The sequence below is a fragment of the Nilaparvata lugens genome, chromosome 10, assembly GCF_014356525.2.
Source record: "Nilaparvata lugens isolate BPH chromosome 10, ASM1435652v1, whole genome shotgun sequence".
Classification (NCBI taxonomy): domain Eukaryota; kingdom Metazoa; phylum Arthropoda; class Insecta; order Hemiptera; family Delphacidae; genus Nilaparvata; species Nilaparvata lugens.
The window spans coordinates 21,650,559-21,670,616 of record NC_052513.1 but is presented as its reverse complement, the minus strand read 5'-3'; the positions used below and the strand labels follow the sequence as shown (position 1 = coordinate 21,670,616).

Genomic DNA, 20,058 nt, shown 5'->3' with positions numbered 1-20,058 from the left:
CTACCTCTGCTTTCTATCGACCACACAACTCATTCCTTTTACCAATCCTCATATTTGATATTTCATTCTTTTCCCCACGAAAATACTGTGCCTCTAATAAGGAAAGAAATGCTAATTGCTTCCTAGATTCATAAAAAAGGACTTGTTCGTGTTAAAGACTTGATATCTTCCTTTTTTTATTGATTGGATGTACCCACTGGTCCCGTGCTGTCCCGAATACAATAAAACCAGCTCATTATCACTACTACTGCTGCTGTTGGAGTCATCAAACCAAGGTAAGCCACAAGAAAATCCAGATTCACACCACGGGACCGTCGGAGTTGACATCTTCCTGCATACTGACGGGAAACGTGGCCGGTATAGCATCGCAACAGTCGTGGCGGTGTGAATTGGCATGTGGCTAGCGTGGCCGGCGTGGCGTGCATCCAGCCACGCACGCCACGTGCTGTGTGGAAAGGCCTTTATACGTAGAAATAAGGTGCTCACTAAGAAATCTTTTGGCAATATTTCAAGAGTTTAAAGTTCGTCTTTTAGCATGTATATTCTTCTTCTCCCAATCTCTTAATTATAATTGAAATGTCCATATCATATGTTACTATAGAACTATAATCTAGAGAGAGTACCTATTCGAAACAGTTGATAACTGGCGACCAATCAATAATTTTGTCAGGTTGGCATTGAGTTGAGATTATTTCATTAGGTTAGCACCAAGTTGAAGAATTAATTAAAATGCATTTATCGAGAACAAATTGATTGGGCACTGCTGCTTCAATCAGAGCTATTCCTGGGAGTATAATTTTAATTTTTTATAAAACAAACTTTTATGACGCGAGTTGCTTCTATCAATTGATACTATTCTATCAAGACTAATTTTGTTTGTATATCCGACAGATCGCGAAAACTGCTTAAAGGGGTATTTTAAAAACTTCAGAAGTGTCCGTTGTGGAATATGTTTGTAAAGAATGAGGAGATTCGGAAAAAATTTAACTTAGGCGAAAAAAGGGGTTATTTATTAAAACGGCCAAATAGCTGTTGTTGCTTTTCCTAATGTGAAAATATCTTGCATAGAAGTAAGGCTTTTCCCATGAATCAATTATTCCCAAAACATTGATTGTTTTACCAAAGAAAATATAAGGTATAAAAATATTGGAAAATATGTATAACAGCTCGTTGACTGTCAGTATTCCTCATTAATAGCATCAATGCTCCCCTTTCAAACAATGCTGACACATTGATGTGAATCTTACCATAATCTGGTTACTTTAGATCAGATGAATAAAATAATGTTGATGATCGCTACTGTTTCAATTTCAATCATGTTTGACATTTCTGCTTTTGATGCCAGCTGTTATTATGTGAAATAAGCTCTCATTGAATGAAATCATAATCATTAAAGTCAATAATTATACTAAGAAAGAAATTTGTTTGAATATGTGTGTGTGGATATATGTCGGACGGATCTCGAAAACGGCTCTAACGATTTTGATTAAATCAGGAACAAATTGTGCTTGCAAAAAAACATTATTTTGGAACAGGCCTCAACTCTGGGATAATTCGTTGAACTACCAAGAGAAAGGATTATTGGTCCCTCAAGAAGCAGCTGATCAGAAAAAAGTTTTCCATAGTTTGTTGAAAACGTAAGAAAGTGTGAGCAAACAAAAAACATTATAATAGCTGTAGTTGAGTTACCAAATTTGGCGACCTTATTTTAAAACATTGCAGTATTCATGGAACATCTGGAAGAATAGGTTCAGGAAGTGACCGGATGATAGCAAAAGAAATTTAAAATCGATCTCTCCAAGCATATGGTAGTTGAATGTAATGTTCATTGTGAGGTGATAGAAATGCGACTAATTTCATCAGCTTCTGTTGTATTTGTTCATCTGTTGCTCTATGTTTGTACGCAGCCATGGCCTTGAGAGAGACAGTTGCACTGCCTGTTAATTCATAATCCGGACTGAATACCACGAGAACCAATTAGAGAAGCCTTCTATTAAAAAAAAAAAACCCTGCTCTGATTAATTTTCATGAAATTTAATCCTGATTGAAATTGAACATGTTTTTGTGCTACTGGGTCTGATATTTTCATGTTTTAAAATCAGCTAAAAACTAAATCGAAAAAAAACATAATATTCCATCAGCTGCTCCTATTTCCTTTCATGACGTTATTATGACACAAGACAAACCTATTGATATTGATAGATCACAAGTAAATTCTAAAGTTGTCAATTTAGATAGAAATTAAATTGAGTTACATGTTAGTTTACATCCAAATTTTCATCCCTAAGCTTTTGGTTTCAAGCTAAGATCAAATAAAGAAATCATATAATGGTAGTCAATAATCAAAGCGATTGAATAAACTCTATTCAGATTTATGCAAATTCACATTAAAATGATCCCACTTCAATATTTATGATTGTAGAGTTTAGGACATGTGAAATCAGCCACAATAAATGTTATACTATTATGAATGGACTCTTATGTATGAATGGATTTCCATGGAAGAAAGAATCAGTGGATTGGCTGCTTTTACACTTTTGGATGAGTGAAACGAAAAGTCAGCGACAGGCTATGCCAAAAAATTCCAGAATAAGCAAGAGATCCATGGATACCAGAGTCATCAAATTCCGAATCAACCTAATTTGGAATTTAATCTTCAATTGCCAAAGCAAAAATAACATGATCACTGTCAACGGGAAATATTAATTGCCAATGAATAAAGTCGATGGCGACTCTTAAGCCCCACCCCATCTCCTACAAAATTCGCTGCAATTAGACTACTCTTCTACAGAGCAATTCCAACACATCAATTAATTATTTGACTCAATAATTTTCATGCCAAGTTGTGGCCTAATCTCGAAAACGATTATAGCAATTTTGGTAGGATTTAGATTATAAATGTTTCACAAAAATAATTTTATTTTTAATTCCCGTAGCGAAGCACGGGTGCCCTGCTAGTAATATTATATTATTATATTCTAATTGATTGTCCCACATTTTAATGTACCTACAAACATCATTCTAACAGCAACTCTATTTCTAATTAAGCAGATTACTATAACAATCCGCTATACAATATAACCAGCTATATAAGGGATCCAAATTGGGATAAATTTTCATACGCTCAATCACTATAGTTTCTCTATTATTTTTTCCAATTATAAAGAATTTTTGTCTTATTCTCTCCTTCATATAAATATATATATATATATATTTTTTTTCTCTCTCTTTCTCTTGCCATATAATGATATGCTACAATGTTCTTCATGAATAATAATATTGTCCATTTTTATAATACTTTAAACATAGGGCAAAGCTCTGTGATACCCAACTTTTAATATTACAAGTCTCTATTATCTCATTATAAACTAAACATTTAAACTCTCATTATAAACTGAAAATGAGACTATATACACGTATATAATGCGTTTATATAAATTTTATATCTAGTTCATAATAGTCTTTCACACATTTTCTTCCTCTTCAAAAATAAATTCCAGAGTTGATTCTTGATATTTACTGTATACATTGTGTTACTTCACAGCCTACTATAGATAGAAGGCCGGAACATGTTCAATATGGCAACGTGTGGTTCAGGCCGACCATGCTTTATTTGATATGCACACATTCATTTACACCATTAGAAAAATTGTATTTTGTAGAATCATTTGTATTTGTTAGTAGGGATAGTAAGTATTTGATTTATGTCAATAATGTGATTATAAACCCACAAATATATGTAAAGATGGATTAAACTATTGCTTTTGGATATCAATTCTTCTGTGAATTTTGTTGTATACTATTATGCCTAGATATAATTGAGTTAATGAACAAAGATGAATGTATTATCATTATTCCAGAAATGTATTCTTTCAATAACCTATTAATTCATTATTAATATGAATTATCACTTCAAGTACCGTACTCTTTGTATTTTTTTCTACCAAAACACGACTAGTTCCAACTAGTCTCCAACTAAAGCAATTTTTCCTAAATAAAAAAAGATGAGTTAAAACAAGTCTTGTTTTAAAGGAAAAAATGATAATAAAGAGTAGGGTACTTGATGATGTTTTAATATAAATTGATAGATATTATTACGAACAAAAACTAAATGGTAGTAGAATATATTCTCTTTGATAGATATAATTGAACTATCGATTGTCATTACGGTGTATAGTTAGTTATAGATGCACAAAAATCGAATGAATTAAATTCAGAAGTTTCTTAAAAAGAGGACAATATTCGACTTTCATATTTTTATTTTACATTTAGAAGGTACTATTCAATACTTTCATCTATTAATGGAATACATTTGATCATTAAAATTGCACGTAGGAAATACAGACACAGAAAGTAAGTACAGTGAAATATATTGCCAACCTAGGCATTATACTTGAAACTAATAGAACTAGAGTTAAAATTAGTCTATCAGTTAATATTATATATTTTTTTACTATCATTGAATTGAATTTCTCAGTATTGGTATTTGATAAAGGGCCTAAAACTGGTAGTTGATCGGGAGTCTACCCAAGTGAATTCAATTTGCTCGGCCTGAAGCTGAGCTTGACTGCGACGTTGCCAAGTTGTGCGCTCCAGCCTTTATCTAAAGTAAGCCATGGTTACTCCCAAAAAACATTTTTTTGTTTATTCAACAAATGAATATAAGAACAAACAGTATTAAAGAAATACTGAGCTCGCACTTAAGAGATATTATGATTTTCTGATTAGGTACTAATTTTATTGCTATTTTCATCTTATTTCATTAACTTATCGTACTAATTTATCCATTACTATCTCAATTTTCATTACCATTCCTATGATTCACATTTATACTGAATGTGAAGTTCATTATATGTTAAATCTCTATGTCATATCCGCATACTCGAATGCAAATATCAGTATTAGATAATTTCTTGTCAGTTTTCATATTTTAAGCAACATCTCTGAGACCAAGAAACATATTTTTGTCCATTCTCAACTAGCACAAGGTGAGGCAAACGTCAGTTACTCATGTTTTTTTTCTATTTGTAAGATAATTATTCCTACGCAGGATGCATATGATGTTCCTTTAGTTGAATATTTAACATGTGATGATGTAAGTGACTTTGCAAGTATTGATCATGATAATACTGCGGCGTTTAGGGTGGTTCATCAAAATAATCGTAGTTTTAATAAAAATATTGATTCCTTTTTAGTTTTTTGTACAGTCTTAAACTCGAAATCCATTGTATCATTCTCACCGAGGCCTGACTTAAAGATGATAGTGACTTAAATAATACTCCAAGCTATACTCTATTCCGATCTTACAACAGTTTAAATAATAGTGACGGAATTGTTATCTACATTGATAGCAGCTTATCAGTTGTTTGCTGTCAGCTGCTGCTGGGCGGAGTGGCCATAAGCTAATCTCTTACTTTTAGTTGGGAGGGAGTCGAATGCGATCTTTTGGCTGTGTACCGTAGTCCGAATTCCAACTTTCCGATGTTTATCGGGGGTCTCTCTTCCTACTACAACAATTATACTTTTAGTAATAAATTATGCATTTTTGCAGGAGATATTAATTGCGATCTATTACAAACGAATCCAAATACTTTACGTGATGATTATTTAGACACCCTTTGTGAGACATTTAATTCCTTGCATCGAAAACATAACTAGGCCAGATAGCAATAGCTGTATAGATCATATTTTTCTAAAATTAATAACAAGTAAGTTTAGTGCGAAATCTGTTGTGATAGAGTCAGCAGTGACCGACCACTTTGCCACTTGTCTCATTCTCCACTCTCATCAGAGATTGATTGATTGATTATATGCCTTTATTAGGGCGGAATTAGGACTCCTGGTACTCTCTGCCACACAACCCTAAGAGAGAGAGAGAGAGAGCTGCACAGAGCGAGGTCGGACCATGTTACGAGTATCACTGATGTAGATGTGTCAGCAATGAACTTAATTAACACTCTACAAGCAATTATTGCATCAAACACTGTAGATATCGTAACCAATGCAAGGACCTCAAGGCTTAAACCTTGGATCACACAATCTCTTGTTCACTCAATTCGTAAAAGAGACAAACTCAGGAAGCAGTCCCACAACCAACCTTTCAATATTAATCTAAGAGGAAAATACATCCGCTATAGAAACACCCTCCACTCATCTATTAAGAGAGCAAAATTCACTTACTACAAAAATAAATTAGATTCAGCAGAAGGAGATCCCCGAAAATGTTGGTCTGTTGTCAGTGAGGTCTCTGGCCGTCCCAAGACAAAGGATAATTTCCCAATCAGTGCTTTCATTGATGGGGGTCCTATTACCCCTACTAGAACAAAAGAAGTTTCTGAAAAATTTAATAGATATTTTGCTTCTGTGGATGAACATTTGGCAGCAGCAATTCATCCCTTAGGGCCCTCTGAGATTAGAGACTCTGACTACGCCAATGATGCTGTGTTTGCGCTGCGACCTGTTACCGAGCGTGATCTGCTGGGAGTAGAGGCCGGTATGAAGGGTCGCTCTGCGGCAGGCTGGGATGCCATCCCTACTCAACTGCTTAAGGAGAGTGTGCATGAGCTACCAATCCCGCTCTTGTATGTGATAAACCTCAGCATTTCATCTGGGAAATTTCTAGAACCATTAAAAATTGCTAAGTTGATTCCCATCTTTAAATCTCGTTCGAAATCCTCTATTAGTAATTTTAGACCTATTTCTCTTTTGATTGCCTTGGCTAAAATTCTAGAAAAGTGTGTTAAAATTCAGTAAAGTGATTTTTTGAACGTCAATAACACAATCTCCAACAAACAGTTTGGTTTCAGATGCTTTAAAAATACTTCCGATGCTTTATTTGAAATAACAAAATATGTAACATCAAAATCAGGAGGTGAGCAAGTACTAATCACATTTTTGGATTTAGCCAAGGCTTTCGACTCAATTTACAGGAGTAAATTTATCACTAAACTTGAAGCAATATGAGTTAGAGATTCCACAATCAATTGGTTCAAAAGCTATCTTGAAAAATAGACAACAGAAAGTTTCATTAAATGGGATGGACAGTGACCTCAAGACAGTGGATTATGGTGTAATCCAGGGGAGTACTTTGGGGCCTTTACTCTTTCTTGTTTATATCAACAACATGTGAAGGTTGAACCTACAGGGTCAGTTGTTTCTTTTTGCCGATGATACTGCCCTGGTCTCAGTGGGTTCAACTTGGAATGAATGTTTCAATCAAACATTCATCGATCTCATAAGCTGAAGGACTGGTTTGACAACAATGTCCTGTCAATTAATATTAAAAAAACCAAGTGCCTCCCAGTTTTCCAACGTATCAGCCCAGGACCAATTGAGCTCAGGTTGCATTCATGTGGCAATCCATTGTCTGCTGTCTGTGGCTGTCCACCTATTGAACAAGTTAAACAGTATAGGTGTCTGGGTGTTGTATTCTATCATAAGCTGAGCTGGGGGGCTCATGTGCAGTACCTTAAGCAGCGGATGCGAAAGCTGAACTACGCATTTGGTCAGCTAGGGCAAGTCTTGGGTGCCGGTCACTGCAAGAACGTTTATCATGCTTATGTTCAGTCCCTTCTCGAATATGGCATCTTGGCGTGGGGGGTGCCTCATCCAATGTATTGCAGCCCCTTGCAGTTCCACAAAGATCACTCATTAAAACGCTTCTTTTGAAAAATAACAGATACCCTACTCTTTTGTAGTTCCTGGAATTTCCAGTTTTGAATTTTGAACAGCTCTTCATTAAAAACCTTTAGTACTAAACTACTTAGTAACTACATTTTATATGGTATCCAGTGTCAATAAGGTATTGTTATTATTTTTCTTATCGATTGTCAGAAGACTCCTCCATGCACACGGACTTATCGTCCAAGCATGGAGTTTCATTTACTTTTTACTTGTTTTTCATATTAATGTTAAAATCTAATATATTGCGTTTACTTTGTTTTTACATACTATGTAATGTATAAAGTTTTTGAATAAATTGAAATTTCATTGAATTGAAACTGACAATCTCTGGATAGCAGCGCTCATTTCAAACAAATTCATAGCGGCCAGCCAGTCTACGGATGGAAATTTCTGAGATATTGCAATTATTCAACTGCTAATGAATCAATAATTATTATTCAACGAAAATCCAAATTAAATGCTGTAATTCATGTTGTCAATATTTGCAGTAGCAGAAGTATTCGGGGTGAATTACAGCATTTAATTTGGATTTTCGTTTAATAATAATTATTAATTCATTAGCATTTGAATAATTGCAATATCTCAGTAATTTCCATCTGTATTATAGATCTCTTTCAACATGTAGCTTTGAATTTTTTTATTGTGTTTTTTCGACTCTGATCTGACACCTTCAATGTACATTTTTCGACCGTGATTTAAATGAAATAAATAAATCTATAACTGAGTGGAGTAAAGAGCATTATTACAACACATTCTCTTATAGGCTGAAACTTCTCAATGATGAGATGGAAACTTCATATATATATTTGATAATAGATGTCATAGTATTTCTCTTCAAGATGGAAAATAATGAATTAAACTTACTTTCCACGAGGAAGTAACGTGCTGATTTGACTGGAGATTCCATTCTGATGATCTTTTTCAGCTTGTGATAATAGCAGACTATTTACTAGGTACCTAAAGACAACTTGCAATTCCTCAGGCTCTAATCCGCTCCTGAAAAACATTGAACTCGTTATTAGTTACTGGAATTTGATGGAGAAATATGCATTCAATTGAAATAAGTAAATTGGAAGACAGCTGAATTGAAAAGAGAACTAAATAATAATAAGTGGTTATTTCGCTGTATATTTTACAGCATTCAACTTGTGTGGGTTACAAAATATGTTTCTATGTGACGGCTTGCCGGCTGTGGAATGCACTTCCATTAGATGTGGGGACGATTGGGCGGCGAATCCAGTTCAGCGCGGCTGTCATGCACTGCTTGAGTTGGAGCCGGCTAGGGCGACTTTCTGCAATTCATGACTGGTGAATAATATATTGGTCAAATGTGTGCGTGTACGAGTGTGTTTGTATTAATCCATATTCAATTATTAGGTCAAAAACATTACAATAAAGAAAAGAAAAAACCGGCGCAAGCTCAAAACTTGTGTTCTTGTGCATGTTTATCTATAATTGCTAAATTGACTGCTATTCGATATTATGTAGTTTTTATATTATTTTCTATTTCATTTTATTTTTAATGGTTATATTCAAAGAAGTTTCATTTTTAATTAATATATTATTGTCTACTATAACTATTCCAGTTTTCTCGAGGTATTGTTTGGTTTCTATCCATTTATCAAGAATATTCCTCAATTTTTTAGTTTTGTATAATATTGTTATTGTATTGGACGGTTAAGTGTGAGAGAGGGAGTGTGAGAGAGGTCCCAGCTTCACCCTCCTAGACAGGCTGCTCTTCTATTCTTAATTTTGATTAATTGAGAAATTCAAGTTTACAAATTATCTGTAACTATCACTGCACTTGCTGAAAGTATTCCCGCTTATTATGATCTAGAAAATAAAATATAAATTGTCAGTATCTACTCGCGTTAGACATCACAAACTAGACCAGTACAACGAACCGATCTTCCAATAAAAATTACATAGAAACATTATTGTAGTAGATATTCTGTCTCTATATAATATTATTGTATTTATTCTTTCACAATAAAAACATTACTGAGTCGAATTAGAAGCACCATTATTAATTGAACCATAGTGGAAGGAACCTTCATTATTGGTTGTTTAATTTGATGGTACCTACAGATATTATACAATTACAAGAAATATCAATAGAAACACAGTAATAACAAGCTCTCTGTGTTAGAAAGTCAATAGGAAGCCATCAACGTTTTTATAATAATAACTAGACATTCCCAAATTATTTATATGACTTGTTTACTATTTATTTATTCAATAGACAAAGCACATAATCATGAAATGATTGGAAATGAAAAAACAGGCTCATAGCCCTTTGGTTGAAAATTGATCCAAAAGAGATTCTGAATGAATGAAAAGTACTCGATACAAGCACTATACAGTACTCACCAAACTAGATGTTCATTGAATAGAAATATGCTGAATTCTATATCGGAGAATGCTATTTCGACATGATTAATAAAGCACTGCACTTGTAGAAACGTTGTCTTGTCTAGCGGTAAGAATTGTACTCCTTGAAATACATCTAAAATATCACAATGCTCCAAGTGAAGACTGTGCAAATACTGTAACACACAAAATGTAAATGAGATCAGAGAATATCAATGCGACTTTATTTTAAACTAGACTGATCTTGTGCAGCGCAAAGCGTCTCTCACTTGGCTAATTTACTAGCAGAACAAAACTAATAGAATACTGTGAAGATTTGAATGCCAGATCGAGTACAAAATATTAAATTTTGATTAGGAACACAAAATTCAACCTCCACAAAACACCAAGGGAGAATGGTAAACCATAGAAACAAGATCCCAGCATACAGATGATTTTAATAAGACGATCAGTAAATTCTATAAGCATTGCAACTAGAATTTCTATTATTCAGAGGTGTCTTGCTATTGATATTGAGTAGGTCACTAATAATATATCTCAGGAAATTCAACAATTAACAATAGAATTAACGATTTATTATTAATTATATATAGATTTATAAGAAGCGAGCTCAACATAATCTCCATATGGCAGAAGATTGAAAAAAAAATCGGCAAAACTGGAAAGATCATGTTGAAAGAATGGAGAGCGACAGGATCCCCAGGGCAGTCATGTTGTATAACCCGGTTGGGAGGAGAAGTGTGGGCAGACCCCGTAAAAGATGGATGTGATGGTGAGTTTGAAGTCGGAACAGGCAAATTACCTAATCCTTGTAGGAAGACGACGACGACGATAGATTGTTTGAAATTCGTTGAGTGTAGGAGAGGGTCGGTTCGCTTCCTGACTCCGCCCTCCTAGGATTAAAATAAATAATTTGATTCACTTCTCACATTAACTACGTGTTCAAAAAACATATGGAATCGCAGATCAATAGTATAATAACAGAGAATGACTATTTAACTGAACTATTAAGATGAGTTATTAGTGATATAGCCTATATCATGAATATGGATGAGGAAAAAAATACTCACCTTATTATAAAATTTCTCAAGTTTAAGTTTTATCACAGACAATGATTTCTCATCAGGATTTTCTGAATCGAGCAGATTTGTGAAAGGGCCCATGAATAGATGTGCCATAGCATAGGACTGCCTGAGAACTGCTTGACAAACTGAGTCTTGCACTTCGCATCCCAAATATTCTCTACCTTCAGCACTAAATTTGTAAGGAACATTCAACGTCTGAAACACAAAATTGAAACAGTTCTAGTACACTATCAATTATTATTGAATAATCAAATTTATAATTTGAGCTTTCTAAATAAGTATCCATAGTCTATTGACATTCTATAATACTGTACTAACAAACCAATAGCATACAAAAGAAACAAAGGATGGAAATAACAAATATAAATTTTCATAAACTTACCATAACTATCCAAAAATGCTTTTCAGGTTGATAAAAAACCTGTTTAGTCTTTTCAGTATTCAAAACTTCACAAGGTTGACTAGGATTAAAAGACCTGAAACAAACAAAACCAATTTAACTATGTGACAATAGATTTACAAATCTAATGAAATGTACCGATGAAGTACTTCATACTCTATCTCTCCTCAGTCATGACCAGAGCATCTGGATTGACTGTGTCTGAAAGTGGACCTGACTTGGTCCTTGTCACAGTAATGACATATAAGTTATGTCAGAAATAAACACTTATTCACTTATACTTGTAAAACGTTAACAAAATATAAATTTACAACTTTTTATCAAGGCGGACTTGCCTGCAATAGAATCACATTTGCCAAAGCATCACAAGTTCAGATGGAGTTTCTGTTGATCTCAAAGTATTCCTCCACAGTTTAAGATGGCGACTTCATTAATCACTTCTTGATTCGTGCTCTGAATCTACTGACATAAAGACTCCTTACTTCACCAGGTAAAGCGATGTACATCCTCAGCGCTACCACCGGAAAACAATCCTTCTTGCTCAGCCTGCAGAATGAAACGTCTAATTTCACTTTTCCTTTGTATTGTAGGAGTGTTTATCAGCTCTTCTTGTCGGCAAGTGATGATTATCTCTTGAATACAAGGAGAGCAAGATATATTGGTTGAACACCTTTTCCAGCCTGTTAAAGATAGGTCAACAGAGGTCCAGGTAACCTACTGGGTCCAATTTTCTGAGTGTATTTCATCTCCAGGAGTGAGACTTCTTTACAGCCAGGTGTATGTCCCCACAACCTGAATACATTATCAATATGACTATAGAACTAAGCAAAGTATACGTCCATCATCAGCTTCCGGGGAATGAAAGGACTCAGTCGTCTGAGAATAAATATTACCCTAGAGAGTTTCAAGCAGACATTGGTAATGTGACTACTCCAGCTGAGTATGGTATCTAAGGTGAAACCCAAAAGCTATGAGGCCCCTGAGCTGGCTCGGCCCAAGAATGCATGTATTTTTCTGTTTTTGGTTCAGCATCAGCTCGTTGTTGGTAAACCACTGCTTGGATTCTTCAAGAATATCCACTTCAACATTTTAGACAGATCTGGTGCTCTGATCCTTGCATAGATGGCATCATCATGGTGGCATCATCAGCGAGAATGAGGATGTCCTGCAGAGATCCTAGGTCGTTTATCATCACCAGGAACAGAGGAGAGCCTATCACTGAACCCTGAGGCACTCCATGGTGGACCTGCAGTGAACATGAGTTTGCTCCTTCAAGAGTGAGTATTTTCTTCTTTTCAGAAAGGTAGGATCTGAAGATGGTGAGAATTGGATCATATTCGTAGGTTCAGTTGTACCTATCAGGCTCTGACCCTTGAAGTTTAAATAACTTGATTGGGCTGTTTTTTATTATAACTTATTCTGTGCTCTATTAAGAAATTTGGACACAAAAATATTGTTGTGCCAAAAGTCAGCTGAGTACACTTCACTGAAAATCTCGGATGGAACTCTATTCTAGAATAAAATTTATTCTTTTCTAGAATAAAATGTGTATTCATCTGGGAATTTCGATGATAACTTTACAACATAATCTGAGGGTTTTTTATCGTTCATGAAATCTTCAACGTCAGAGTCCTTGGTATAGGGTCCAAACCGGGAAACAAATATAAAAACTCTTCTGCCTATTGAAGTTAAATTATGCACTGTCTTTAAACTACCCGTAATAAATTTGTATTTGGTAGAACTCAATTGAACTGTTGGTTTATTCTCATCTACTTTTTGATTTACAGTGCTTATCGGTTTTGATTTTTCATTTTCAAGAATAGTAGGTTATGTCACTGATTTTTGCGTACATCCATTGTCCAATAAAGTAAGTCTATTGAACAGTGTGTTGCATTAATACAGTAATGATACATTCTACTTAGAAATTGTTAATATTGCGGAAGTGTCTAGAGTAAAACGTAGCTATTGTAAGTGAGCAGTTGAATTGTTCAAAAGAAGGAACTGAGGCCAACCTTTTGTTTTTCGAAGACGTCTTGGTTACAAGAACTGAGTCCCTGGCTTTGTTCTCGTCTGTGAAGGAGGGATGCAATGCATTCCACCATCGTCTCACTTCTGTCTTCGATGAAACATGTCCCGCTGGTCTACTTTATAATGTGAAAAACTATTTCGCGGCATCAACACTGGAGCTGTTTAATCGTTTGCCGTTTTCGCTTCAGACTGCTTGGTTAAGTGCCTTCAGGAATTTAATAACTCGATGGCTAATTAGGAGGAGCTATTATAGTCTGAACGAGTATTTAGACGAGAACCTGAGTAATATGATCTAACATTGCCGTCTCTTGCTATTCATATGAACTGAGATTTATGTTATAATTAATCAAAGAAAGTTATGAATATAAAGTGTTTATGCTTACGACGCAATCCATCCAGAAATGCCTGGTCATTGATCTTGTCTAGACATTGAAAATTGATAATTGTAGCATAACTTACTCTGAAAAAGTAATGATGGCTTCAGTTAGTCCAACATGCTTCATGATGGTATCCTTATCCGTTCTAGAGGGATAGTAGTATAGAACTTTCTCCTCTTCCTGGAAAGTAAATATTAGATCATTAAATATACAAGAGGTCCACTGCCAAGATTTATAAATAGCGTAATGAAGTTATAAGCAAACCATGAACCTTCCTGTATAACAACATAGTAGAAAATTCGATTCTACAGACATTTTTACTAAAAACATATTGCAAAGATAATGACAATATCTGATTATGAATTAGGCTATGTAAGGAAATATACATTATAATTACAAAAGAATAATCAATTTTAAACAAGAAAATGACAAGGGTTAGGAGAAGTAGATTGAGAAAACCTATTTTGTTTCTAGAAAATCATGTGGAAACTTTAAAAGTCTTGTGACATGAGAGACATTAGTGGTGTAATTAACGCTTACTTCAACATCAGTAAGGGTATGATCATATTGAATGCGTATATGTGCATTAAAATCTGGAAACGGCAATAGGAATACTCACTCTAAAAACATTTGCTGGTTGCATTCAGAGTGAATAGCTAGCCTATACAAGTCACTGCTTCAATAACACTTTCCAGATTTTGGATTTTGACTCATGCATAATCTGACGTGCACTTGCATATGTAAGGGTGAGAAAATGAAAAAAAAACACAAGAAAAGATCGTACACGTTTTTGATATTAAAAAAAACAATAAATTATTTATTACAAAATTAAAATTATAATTAGAAATTACAAAATAATAATAATCAGATGAATATTTCAGGGGCTACTCGCTTTGCTGCTAAATGAGGATTCAATGTTTGTGGTTATAAAAAATGACTCAGTAGTCATCTACCTTTTTGAAATAGCTTCCCACTTTGGCATCCACTGGTATTTCGCGGCGTTAATTATTAATTAAAAATCAAAATAACTGATCTAATGAAATGGGTTCAGATCCCGTCCTATTCAATAATACAATTCTCTTTAAACTGCCCGAACTGCGACAGGAAAACTGTATTATAAAACAAGAGCAAAATCTATCCCGTTCACCAGAACAGCCGGACTTTACTCACAGTCCTAACGAACGAGCTCACACACCGACCAAAAGAGAAATTTTGGGTATTAAATATAACTCAGTCAATGCCAAACATGAAAGCCATTTCAGTACATATTTTTATCTGTCGCACAAGCGGCACGTTTGTAATTAAAAACAAAAGAGAAGCTACATTAATTTTGACAAATGAAATAAACAATCTTTCTGTCGATGACAAAAATTGTTCAAAGACAAAAACACTGTTCATTAAACTTTTCTAAATTAAAACTCTAAAATCCTGATCAATATGAGATAAATATATGATTCATATATATGTCCCATATGACCAGGTGACACATAAATATTATATACAATACGGTACACAATCAATATGATCACCCCCTAAAACGCAACAATGGTGTCTTAAGTGTGACACCGGTTGTATACCAAAACGTACTGTCCTGTTGGTTGGTGTTCCTAATATAATCAATATGATGAGAAGTTATGACCCTCTTCTCGGTCAGACATTTATAGGCGTTTGAGCCTGGATTTCTAACTCTAATGTACTTATGGATAATAAGTTGGATTACATTATTTTTGTGGGGCTGCGGCCAACGACCAAGAAAGAATAATATTGATTTTTATAGGTGTTTTCACTGGTTTGATGTCAAAGTAAATAAAATCTAAGGATACATAAAATTAAATTTAAACCTTGACTAATTTACTCACCTTTCCTTCTTTATTCCCAAGTGCATCATTGTAAATAAAAAAGTTTTTTAATGTTAATTGTGTCTTATCTGTCATTATCGCATTTCCAGAAGTATTATATTATTTTAGTAATTTTAACAATTACCTAAGTATGGAATCTATTGTAGTATATTATAACACTTGAAAAAATAAATTAAAAACACCACTTCACAACAACATAACCTCAAAATTGAGAATACTTCTATATATTACTACTTCTTATAACATAGAAATAACAATATATTGATACTGTATAAAATCGATTGAAACTGTTTTCGCTAATTCATTGTTCACCAATCAATAGATTTCCTTTCAACTTATCAGAGTTTCTAATATTTTGGAACTTTCAACTTTGAACCACTAGAAAAGAAGAGTATACACAGTACACAGAGTCACACAATCACAAGAGAGAAAGTGTGTGCGCGCAACGCGCAAGTGAGTGAGAGAGCATCGACATCCAGAATCGAGAGTGCTGGGTGAGGTAGGCCTATTGATTTACAATATTATTATGCATGATAAATTTTCTTAGATATCAAATTCTTATTCCAAATATAATATTTGTTTTGTCTAGAATTTTAAATACAGAAATGTCAATCTACTTTTATTCCCACGTTTCAAACATATGACTAAAGTAACAGCTGATTTGTACGTCGCCAAATCCTTCTGTGTTCAGGATCTGTCAGTGTATGTTCGAGTTTACTGTTTTCTGTCGTCTGTGGTCTGAGTGATTTTTTGGTTGAAGTGTTTTTTGTGTTCGTGGTTTATTGGTAATCTTCATGAAGTTATTTTAAGAAAAAATGGGCACTACAGACAGTAAATTAAATTTCAGAAAAGCTGTAATTCAACTTACTTCTAAAACTCAGGTAATTTTAGCCAGGATGTCAATCTACGACTCAACTCAAAGCATTGTGTTAAGTTCTTATTGTGAACAAAGCTTCTTGTTGTAACATATGTTTTCAAATTATTTAAATACTCTATTAAGTGACTGATTAAAACTCTTCAATTTCTCTAGATCCTTTCCGACTATTTTCCAAAATTCAACGTAAAAAACTGAATTATTCTTGGTCAATACTCATTGGCGTGTAGGCCTAACCTACGCTTGATCTATACACACAATAAGCTTTAATTTACGTGTGTGGCTCTTTGAACCTTTGTATTCTTAACCTACGCTTAGCAAGAAATAATACACAGTCTTTGCTGTAATTGTCTAGTTTAATGCTACAGTTATCTGTTGATTGATCAATATTAAGCAAGAATTATATTCTTCTTGAATTTATAAATTATAAACTAATGTATCATTTCATGCTGCTGTATGGTGGTTGGAAGCAAATGAACTAGTTCTAAGTAAATGTAAACCATACTAGAATATTGATTTCTTCAATGAGTGGCATTTAGGCCATCAGCATTCACAGTGTGCCCCTTGACTTTATCATTGATCCAAAGCTTACTGGAAGTACTATATTGAGATCATTTGTTAGACACAATCAAGGGTCACCTATCTGCTGAGAAAGTTATTCAAGTTATTCACATTTGGTGAGCAGACCCTACTTGTTAGTGGTGTACCATGCTCTTTCCCCTTGCACCCTGAGCTATGGACTGCCGCTGTGGGGTCATGTTTCTGACATCTAGAGATCAAGGACAATAATTCCACTCTTCAAAAAAGATGATCCTGATTAATTATCAAATTTCAGGCCAGTCTCAATAATTCCGATATTAGGCAAGCTTATGGAATCAGTGATGTATGTTCAGCTTTCAAGGTATTTTGAGAGTTGGAATTCCATCTTCCAACCTCACCAGTATGGGTTCCGTCAGGGGAGATCAACCACAAGAGCAGTGCGTTATCTAGTAGAATCGGTATTTAGAGCAATAGAGGGAAGGCATTCGGTCTCCGTTGCTTTATGTGATTTGACCAAAGCATTCGACTTTGCCTCGCATGACATACTGCTGGGGTAAGATGAAGAGGTATGGGAAATGTGGAGTTCTCCTGAGAACCATGGAGGTTAGGTTAGATCTATTGGAGAGGAATGCGGTTGACATCGGTGAATGGTGCGGAATCACGGTCAAGCGAGATGATCTATGGAGTGCCGCAAGGATCAATTCTTGGTCCTGTACTGTTCCTTTTATTCATTAACGACTTCAGTGCGCATGGAAGAGCCTTATTGTTTGCTGATGACACCACCCTACTGGCCCAGGTTTAGGACCCCCAAACTGCTGAGGTTTCAATGGACCCCACTCGATCGTGGGAGCGACATATTGGCATGCTGTGCAATAGACTGGACAGGGTGACATTTTTGATGCGGAAACTGAAGATATATGTTACAAGCACAAGATATGTGCCTGTCACTTCTTGATTTCAGTCTACTATGGGCTGTTCCATAGTCATACAAGCTATGGAATAGTACTATGAGGCCATACGGGTAGCTGTGAAAGGCTTCTCCTTCTACAGAAGAAAGTTTTCCGTGTTATGACGTCATCGCATTACCTGGAGCACTGCCGGCCAATTTTCAAACATTTGAGAATACTAACAGTCTACAGTCAGTACATGCCTTTCGGGAGAGATGCTAGTACCACCACGATACCAGGAGACGAGGCAGCATTGGCCAGACTGTTGAAAGCACATGAATGCTATCCCTTACGAACTCTAAAATTTTTCATCATACTGCCGATTTGTGTTCGTGAGCTGGAGTATAGGAAGTTTTGTAGGCTGTTACGTCAGCCGTCATCAGCCACCCTCTGTACTCACTGAGAGAGGATAAAACCAATAAGCTTGTGGAACAGTTTGAGACTGTTTCATAGTTTGGAGTTGCAGTCCATCTACAGAGCCACATGAAACGAACTATCTGCAGCCATCTCTATAGTGAGGTCCACGTTATAATGGCAGTGGATGAAGATAGAAGAATAGCAATGCCGATTCTCTGCATTAATTAATTATATTTCTACACTGTCAAAAACATAATTGGCATCGTTGTGGACCTAGAAAAGGATAGTACTACCGACTTTGTCGAATGATAGACAAGGATAGCAAAACCAAAGTTCATCAAATACTGTCATTATAACGTGGACCTCACTATAGTTATTTTTTGTGTTATTAATTATTTAAATTTTGACGAAGTCTGTCTGGTGACTGCCGTTCTTGGACTGAATATACTGAATTCTGCAACTGCTAAACAGGGACTTACGTATTATTAGACCTCTCTTTCAGTCAAAAGATGTAATGACACAATACAATTTACAGTCATCTGTTCCTCTCTACCGTTTGATGGAGACCCGTGACGTATTTCCAGCATCAGCCTTGCGGATTTTCAATAAATTGCCAGAGAATTTGGTTGAAATTCAAACTTTCATTCAAGTCAAGGCTTGAGTGCTAAACCATTTTATTTCATTCAGGAATATTTTTTGACAATTTGGTAGGCCTTGTTTCGCCCATGCTGCTATCTCGATATTTGATAATGTCAAAATTAATTATTATAAACTCTTGTCGCAAGCCATCTGGCCTTGATTGTATTTGTGAAAAGGATTCAACTAAAGGTCAGTTATTCAACTGACTGTTCCTATATTTCTATAGTGAATGTGCCGGGCAATATACTGATGCTTTTTGTCAAGTAGAAGGTTATTAAGTTGATAATCGTCAAAAGAAAGCTCGCCCCATAAATTTACACGGATGCTCTTATGAAATTTTCACGATGCTTGCTGTTCAACATCTATGTTCATTTTACTGTTGCAGCCAATAGATGCTGGAGATGACACTTTTTGGGACCAATTCTGGTCCCCTGATGTTACAAATGTGCAGGATGTGTTCACACTTGTGCCGGCTCCCGAGATACGCGCTTTACGAGAAGAAGCGCCCTCCAATTTAGCAACGTTGTGTTACAAAGCTGTCGAGAAACTTGTCAAAGCTGTTGACAACAGTTGTCGAACACAACAGGAACAACAAACTGGTAAGGCTTTATTAACAAACTCATCTCATGTGTAAAAAGTATAAATCAATTTGTTCATCTATGAAAGTACTATAGGCGATGATAAAGCTTGAGAGCTCCTACCTTCACTTAACTTATAAAGTGGAGCTATTCAGACGTTGACTAGAAACTATGTTCATAGGTTGAATACGCAAATCATTGACAACTAGTTTCACTCGCCTAAAATTGTAGAGTAACTTTGAGAAATAATCAATTTCAAATCAGATCAATTTATTTTCCAGTTTTTACAGTATATACAGAGCATGAAATTACCTTAGTTAC

General features: G+C 35.1%; 2 protein-coding genes across 2 annotated transcripts in view; one reads left to right on the top strand and one right to left on the bottom strand.

The window, feature by feature from the left end:
* Positions 1-16,431, bottom strand: part of LOC111052931 (vacuolar fusion protein CCZ1 homolog) — a 28,850-nt gene extending 12,419 nt beyond the window's left edge. The window contains exons 1-6 of the mRNA XM_022339749.2: positions 15,803-16,431; positions 14,026-14,123; positions 11,521-11,614; positions 11,124-11,333; positions 10,054-10,229; positions 8,548-8,679 (exon numbers count right to left, since the gene is read on the bottom strand). Coding sequence (XP_022195441.1) covers positions 8,548-8,679; positions 10,054-10,229; positions 11,124-11,333; positions 11,521-11,614; positions 14,026-14,123; positions 15,803-15,877 — 785 coding nt within the window. The 5' untranslated portion in view covers positions 15,878-16,431. The remainder of the gene's footprint in view (positions 1-8,547; positions 8,680-10,053; positions 10,230-11,123; positions 11,334-11,520; positions 11,615-14,025; positions 14,124-15,802) is intronic.
* A 62-nt stretch (positions 16,432-16,493) lies between these two features.
* The window catches only part of LOC111052932 (protein HID1), a 31,405-nt gene continuing 27,840 nt past the window's right edge, over positions 16,494-20,058 (top strand). The window contains 2 exon segments of the mRNA XM_039436537.1: positions 16,494-16,683; positions 19,545-19,758. Of these exon segments, the coding sequence (XP_039292471.1) occupies positions 16,618-16,683; positions 19,545-19,758 (280 nt within the window). The 5' untranslated portion in view covers positions 16,494-16,617.